Source organism: Drosophila innubila (assembly GCF_004354385.1).
Source record: "Drosophila innubila isolate TH190305 chromosome 3R unlocalized genomic scaffold, UK_Dinn_1.0 2_E_3R, whole genome shotgun sequence".
NCBI lineage: Eukaryota > Metazoa > Arthropoda > Insecta > Diptera > Drosophilidae > Drosophila > Drosophila innubila.
The window spans coordinates 28,044,056-28,052,524 of NW_022995380.1; the positions used below are offsets into that span (position 1 = coordinate 28,044,056).

General features: G+C 30.5%; 1 protein-coding gene across 1 annotated transcript in view; it reads left to right on the forward strand.

The window, feature by feature from the left end:
* The window catches only part of LOC117789682 (acetylcholinesterase), a 42,354-nt gene extending 34,094 nt beyond the window's left edge, over window positions 1–8,260 (forward strand). The window contains exon 11 of the mRNA XM_034628769.1: window positions 7,755–8,260. Coding sequence (XP_034484660.1) covers window positions 7,755–7,828 — 74 coding nt within the window. The 3' untranslated portion in view covers window positions 7,829–8,260. The remainder of the gene's footprint in view (window positions 1–7,754) is intronic.
* The last annotated feature ends 209 nt before the right edge of the window (window positions 8,261–8,469 follow it).

Consider the following 8,469-nt stretch of genomic DNA (forward strand, 5'->3'; position numbering starts at 1 on the left):
ACAGATACTCTTGGCCATATTTAAAATTTATGGTGTTAAATCGTTGAAAGTTGATTTCAGTTTTGTTTTATATTTAACACAAATAATTGTTTTTCCTTTATTTGAACAAAACTTGCACCTGCACTTTTATTAAAATACTTTAGTTCTTAAGTATACTTATAACTAGAGATTAGTGAGTCGGTACTGAAAGTTTACATCACTGAGAGAAAGATGCCGGCCGGCTTCAGATTTGGCTTTGGCTTTGCATAAACTAACTAGTTTGTTATCTTTATATTTAGACAGCAGACTGAGTTGGGCGACGGGTTTGCTGTCTATTTATTTTGAGGGCAATCGGAGTTCTTTTTTGCGATCTGAAATTCGATCACTTGGCAGGGCAAGTCTCTCATTGTGTGCCAGTTGAAAGTTATTGTTATTGACGAACGAGTTTCAAATGAATTAGCGAATCGGTTATAAATTTTTATATATACTATATACAAATATAAATGATAAACAGAAAGTAATATAACGCAATCCAAACAAATTGCTAGGAGTTTTAGTTAAGGTAAGTTCGCGTGAATTTCGTTCAAGTTTTTATCTTTTTTGATTTAAATGCACCAAAAACCGCACCAAAGCTAAAACTGATATGCTTTAATTTATTTTGAGTTTTCAATTCGAATTTTTAATTACATTTCTTCTTAAAAATGAATCTAAAATGTTAATTCTAGGCATTCTAATGAGGAATTCATTATTATTTTGCTTCAAAGTAGTAGCAGGTCTCAAGGAGTAGCATGCAAATTGACCCAAGTTGGCTCTAAAAATGGCAAATACGATTCTCAGAATCGCCACTTAGACAAATCAGCTCATTTAATCAAATCAAATCAAATCATTCCCCTAAAAGTGCTTGTGTTATTCTGATTTGCTAACCATACATATCTCTAAATTATTTTCAGGTTCAGGCTGTAATGATAATTCGGGTAGTGCTTCCATATCTCCCAGATTGCAGCTACTGGGACTTGGACTGGTGATCTACATGTGTGCCGCGTTAAGGATCAAAGGAGTTTTCTAAAAGAAAATGTCTGGCAGTGTAAGCACAGCACATAAATAAAGCACACAGCACACGCTATAATTAAAAGCGCAAATACCCTATATTATATAATATTTAGAATGTCAAGTGAAATTGTCGTATGTAAACGTAGAAAAGAATTGTGCAAGCCATTGAAGGTATTTTGAAAATGTGAGCCAAGCTTTTGTATTTTGGCTGAACATAGCTGAACATTTGTAAATGAATTTAGTGTTGCATGCACCTGCACAAAGGCGTAAAACGAGTAGGATATTGTAGTTAAAATTGATCAGACTTATAACTTGCATCGATCAGCTAGAAATTAGGAAGCAGGACAAGAATTTGAATCTGAATCTTTGCACGCGGCTTGCCACACATATCAACACATACAAGCTTAGCTAACTTTGGCGGCATCTTAATAAACATGTTTTATTTACACACACACACACACACAAGCCCACACATACACACACACCACAATACCACAAGAAAATTACACCTTTGTATAACGCCGCAAATTGTTTCATTTGTATGAAATTGGCCAAAACCCAGGCCCAATGAAATAAAACAAAGAAAAAAAAAAAAACAAAAACGAAATCAATCAACAAATATAATCATAATTTTGATAAAGTTGACGTTTGTCATGCCAGCAGGGCATTCAAAATTTTAAATATCGCTCAGACGACAATTGAGAAGTACTGCTCGCCTTGTAAGTAGTATTTTGCCAGCTGGCATGGGTCCAAGTCTATATGCAGACTGCCCTCCCAAATTTGGAAGTCGAGTTAAATGATTTTGATTTCAACCCCTAATGAAACTTGGCCAGCTTGAATTGGTTTCAAATTTATGTTGGGATATTCATCATTTGGAAACAAAATTGGTTAAAAGTATGCTTTTTTTTTTGGTCTCACCAGAAATTTTAACCACAATAATCTTATGAAAAACAAGCAAAATTTGGAAACCAAAAAGCAAAAAAATAAATTGTATTGTTGAAAGCATGTGACCGTTTTATTGAGCACAGCCCAAGAAACACAAATTAAAAAAATTTTATAACGAAAAAGTCCGAGAACTTGTAACTTGTAGAATCGGTCAGAAAAGAAAATTTGTAGAAAAATTAATGAAACATTTAAATGGCAAAACATATCAGTATATATTATATAAACATATATATACAATAAAAAGTAATGCATCTAAATATAGTATATATGTACATGTATTATTGTATTTGTACTAAACGTTTTACAAATTGGCTTAGTGGCAAACAAAAAAAAAAAAAAGAATAAGAAAATAACTAAAAGTTTTATACATATAGCAAAATTCGAACCAGAAAAAGAAACAAAAATTCAAAAACTAAGAAAACAAAATATAAAAAAGTGCTGTATATTAAAGTTTGGTATGTCTATATCTATAAACAAATATTTGAAATAAATAAGGAAAGAATATAATAAAACAATAAAATATAATGAAATAATTGTCAAATCGGAGTAAATACATTTAGTTCAGTGTACGTATGGAGCAGACTAATTAAGAAGTACTCGTTATTAGAATCATAGCTCTTAAGGGCATATCAGTACTCGAATGTACTCTTAAAACAAACAAATTAATGATCGTAAGCAACACTGATATAAACTAAGTTATATTTATTAACAATTACTTTAATGATACACTCATTATTAAAACACAATAAAACAGATACATACAGCCACTCACACAGAAATCGATAAAGATATAAAGTAAAGTATTGGACTTCTAAAGAACAAGCGAACAATTTAATCATACATTGAATAGAACCGTAACTGTTTCTCACATTTACGAGTACATAACATTAAAGAATACCTTTATGAGCAAAGAAAAATTTTATGAAAACGATAAGAAAACAAATTATAATTGAATATTTTATTGTTTTAATTGTAAGTACATGGTGAAGCCTATTTGAGCGATGTTCGCTTTCAACTGTAGTATCTAGGGAAAATTTAATGTGAAATTTAACAAGAATTATGAACGAATTCTAATACTAAAACAGAAATATATAATATAAATATAACTAGGAATCAAATAATTATATAACTACACAAGGTTGGCTTAACAAAGAACATGATAGCTCTATAAATTGGCATACTTAGAGATCACACGATTACTTGTCTAAGTTTCTGTGTATGTTCGTAGATGCTAATGCTCTTGTCGAACCAACCTGCCAAAAGCTGGACTCACATTTAAAATAAACGTGCAAACTATTCTGTTATCTATTGACACTACTAGAACACCAAGGACAAGCAACGATAGTAAAGCTCACTTATGAACTCCATGAAGAATACTTATTAATACAATGATAGTTATCGTAAGTAATTCAACATTGCCCTACAAAATCTATCAAGCAAAATCATATATAGTGAAGAAGAGCATTACTCGTACTCGTACTCGTACATAAATTAATAAATTAATTAAAGGCTAAACCGAAATAAGAACTCATTCCTAATTTATAAATTATTAATCGATTTAATTACTTTTTAAAAACGTTTTGATGAAAATGTAATAACTTAAACGATTTTTAAGTATATGTGAACATTTATATTTTTATACCATGCAAGGCAAGCCGCAATGAAGACAACTGCATTAAAATACTTAGAGAAACAAAACAAGTGTATAACATTAACATTTTTTACTGCGTATTGAAAATAATGTGTGGCAAGAGTTGAATATGTATACAAACTCACTTGTTGACTCCAAATAAATTAGCTTTAAGCGATTAAAGAAGGTCCCGTTCCTCCTCCTACTGATTCCCATTCCCTAAATTAGTTTTTCACCAAACTTCACAATCTTTGCAAACCATTCGAATATTAAATTACTCAAGACTTGCGTTTCAATGGAATTCACTGTGCTCCAAACTAAGTGATCTTGTCTAGAGTTCTCTTAGCTTGGAAAATCTTTTGTACTATGTGGATGTTGTGCCAATAACTAAACTCCGACTTCTTACTTAGTGCGAATCTGCCAATGCTGCAAATTAATTAGGCCAGTGAATTGGTAGACCTCCAATACCAAGGATAAGCCGATTTTTGCACTGTCGGCTTGGCTCCCATTAGTAAGACAGGTAGATTTTAGGTATTGCAGATAGGAAGTTAACTGGATATTACGCTTTCGCCTTTCGAAATTAAGTAAACAATTTTAATGAAAGTAATTTAATATTTGAATATTATCTTTTCACTTACAAATGCAATTTCTGTTTCGTATTGATTTTTCTGCTTTCTGTTAAGCCATTTTCATTGATTCCCCCTTCTGAGAAAAATATATTTTGTCATTTTGCATGGTTTTCGGCTCAAGCCAAAGAATTGACAATATAATATTTCGCCTTAGAAGCAAAGGAGATAACGAAAGAGAGACAAATTCCAAGTGTTATGCTTATAGATCTAAATTTTTATATACACACATAAATTCAAAAAACACTCATTCGATTGCATCTAATTTGGTAAACTAAAAACAACAACATGCCACATAATTTCACTTACACACCCACACACACACACACACGCACACATACGTGTATTAATTAGAAGATTTAGATTTTCTGTTGCCGTTCTTCCAAGCGTCTAATAAATAGTTCATAGAGAAGAGCACTCCAAATATCCACTGTGTGCTTTTGATATTGTAGTCTGCTATTTGTAAAAGAATTTATATATACAGAATAGTGCTAATATATACTTATACATACTTACATATGATTGTTATGCAAATAATCGAAATATGCTGTTTACATTCAAAAATTCAGGACACTTCATAGAATCTAACTACTCGTGTACACCCAATCCCCATATGTGAGTTTTGACTTGAACTAATTAAGATTTTCTATAGGAAACGTATAGAAACAAACAAAATATAACAGAATTTATGTTGTTGACGGTCTTAGGTTCTCCTTTGTGTAATACGAGTATCACACAAATACAATGTTAATTTTTCGGTTTGTTGTGTATTAAGAAAAAAACGTTACTAATTATATCAGCTACGACATCTGATAATAAAAAATCGCAAGTTCTAGATGGTAGACGTCAAGTGTACAATGAATGTTAAATGTTGAATGCGATCAAGGCAGAATTACTCAAATACTCAAAATAATAAATGAGAATACCACACAAATATACCACACAATGTTAAAAGCCAAGCACAGGAATGCATTTGAATACCAAATACTTACGAGTATAACAGAACAATACTACATACATAAATAAATATAACAAGTCGCATATAACATGAATATATATCAAAAAAAATGTACTAAGATCAATAAGTTTATAAATACATTTCCAAGCAAAGAAACGAAAATCTTATATATAAATTATTAATAAACGTATGTAAACGTATGTTTGGTAAAGTTTGAGCACCGTTTTTTTAAAAGTGTAAAAATCAAATACATATCAATATATGGCCTATTGTTTATTTAGTTTAATTACAATTATAATTATTGAGTATTGTGGCGAAATAATTAAAACTAAACAAAACGATAATACTAAGCTGCAATGTAAGCTCTGATTAATGACTATTTAAGTAGGCAATTTGTAAAAATTAAGCAGCTATTTGGAGGCACAACTCAAATGAAACTGTAACATTTGACGTTGTGTTAACAGCTGAGTTGCTAAGCAGAAAACAAATAATAACAAAAGTATAAACAAAAACAAATTGTGGTTAAATATGTGTTCTTACTTGTTAGTGGTAAAAAAAAGCCAAACAAAAATAATAAGAATAAAAGAAAAAATTATAATAATAAATAACTATGTTGTGTCAACATTCACGACTTCAACAAACTGTAGCTTTTAATCATGCCAAGCATTTCGATATGATTTTTTTTAAATTATTATATTATGCAAATATTTTCGAGTTTACTATTTGGGTTCCATCGGTCCAACAAACAAGCAAAGAAACATTGATCTTGCAGTGAAGTTAGCTTCTTCTTGCCAGTAGTTGCCACTGAAAAATAATAAAAATAATTTGTATCTATCTTGTATATCTATTGCAATAATAATTATATAATAATTATTAATAAAAATAACGTGAATGAACCCCTCTCTAAAGTCAACATAATAAGAAATAAACGTACAAGAAATATGAAAGAATATCTACACAAAAACCAATCAACTTCAATTTTACATAAAAGTCAAACGAATAAATTAGATGAATTACATAATTACATAGAATACCTATATATGTACACATCTACAGATATTATATGGCAGCTCCAACAGTTTCGAGTATATTTTGTGAGGAGCTTTAGTGTTCAGCAAAATTGTATTTGTAAGTTAAGAACGTTATAAAATGCATTTGTTTATGTGTCTATATTCAAACGATGAAATTATAATTACAATTATTATTGTCGCAGAGATTACTTTAAATTTAATGGGAATAGAAAAGACATACTTATATACAAGCACTACCACTCACACTTACACACACACAGAGAGACACTGTCAAGTAAACAACAACAAGCATAATAAATGTTTTAAGATATATAGTAAACAATGTATACACAAGACACATACATAAATACATATAGAAAATTATGTCATGAGCATACAAAAAGTAGGGATCATTTTACTGAATATATATATACATATATATATATATTTATATATACTATATGTAATCTAAAAATAAAACTAAATTCTGCTAAATAATAAAGAATAATAGTAATGAGAAAAAATAAACCAATCATGAAAAATTGCTAAATTAAATACGATTTGCTATAATTCAAGGTAAAAATCAAGTAAAACAAAAAGAAAGAGAACTACCAAAAACTGTAAACAATTAAAACTAAAGTTAAAAATTAAAATGAACAAAATCTAAGTGAAATTATACTATACGAAATATATTGTATATCGAAACAAGATGAATATAAGTCAAATAAAACTTATGTATCATGTATTAAACAAACAAGATATGTTTCATTTTTCTCAATCTTTCAGCGAGTATATTGAAAATGTTTTTTATACTATAAACTTTTATCTGCTGGTGCAGATAATAAAACAATAAAAGCTACTCATTCCTGATTAGTAAGTTGAATGGCATGTAGAAATGCAGTATTCATTAAAAACTCACAATACTCACTGTATTACAGGAAGCTCTCAAACGAGACTTCAACTTGAATAGCTTATTTTATTGGCTGCTAATTGCGAATCACTGCAACTTTACATGGAATCAATAAATGTTGAAATGATAAACACCAAATAAAATCGTTTATTTATGACTGACTTAGGCGCATTTGTGAATCGTTGTATTTTCCATTTAATAGCATGCACATTAATTTATGTGTATTCAGCTTCCGTATGCGGGCTCCATAGTAATACTCATAAGCCCTAATTAATCAAGAGACTTTAAAATGAAGATACCCTTTAAGCAGCTATAAATATTCTTGGCAACCTGTGTAAGGCGGCAATTCAAAGTCAACCAGGATATTTGTCAATTTGTCGCCAGGTTAATTGCGGACTTTACAGTTTGCAATTTCGTTAGTCGTAATACTCGTTAAACCGGGAAAGGGTTTGCGCAAAGTTAAAGTCGTGTTATGGGTTAAATAATGTAAATGTAAATGTTAATGTTAATTACTTAGCATTGCAGTCGTCGGCTTGCTGGTTGACTAGTTGACTGGTTGGTTGGCATTTTATTTCAGCACATAAAAGAGCTTAATCCCAGGCATATCTAATAAAATGTATATTCTATCTTATATCTTCTCTTGCAGCATTTGCGCAGCAGATTTCCTATTTGGCCACCTCGGCGTTCCTCTATCTGAAAACCTGGCTCATCAGCGGCTAAATGAAACGTCACCTGCAAACCTAATAATAATAATATTTTAATAAGACGCACATTAAGTGACCATAGAACAAAACACTTCCAAACAAAGCAACACAAAGTCTGAATTTGAGAATAGGTAACTTGAGCTGTTCGATCCTAAGATATAAACTGGTACCTTGACAGGATGAAAAAAACAATTGTCAATTTAATTGGCATGGACAATAAGCAGCGAGACTATAATCTATTAAATCTGGATAATTGCGACATTCAATGTGCTAAAATATAATCGAATTTACGAGTGCGAGAATGAGCATTCAGATTCCTGGATCGACTAGAGTCTGATTGAGTTGAGAGCAGCGTGCTGGACACCCTCACAACAAGAAACGAATCATAAATAAGCATTAATTAACTGAACCCTAAAATATATAATACGTTTACTATGTAGTTCACTTAAAAAAATAAAGTATATATTCTTCATTAAATAAAAATAAAACGCTTAACAAGATTAACAACAATTTGCAAAAATTCCAAGTCTGTTGAATTTCCGTTTCTAGCCGGTCCCACTCTATTTTAATTGAATCTTAAGATTATCTGACGATCAAATAGTTGCCTGGATGTGTTTACACGCGAGTTTAGCCTTCAACTTGACACATGAAAAATTT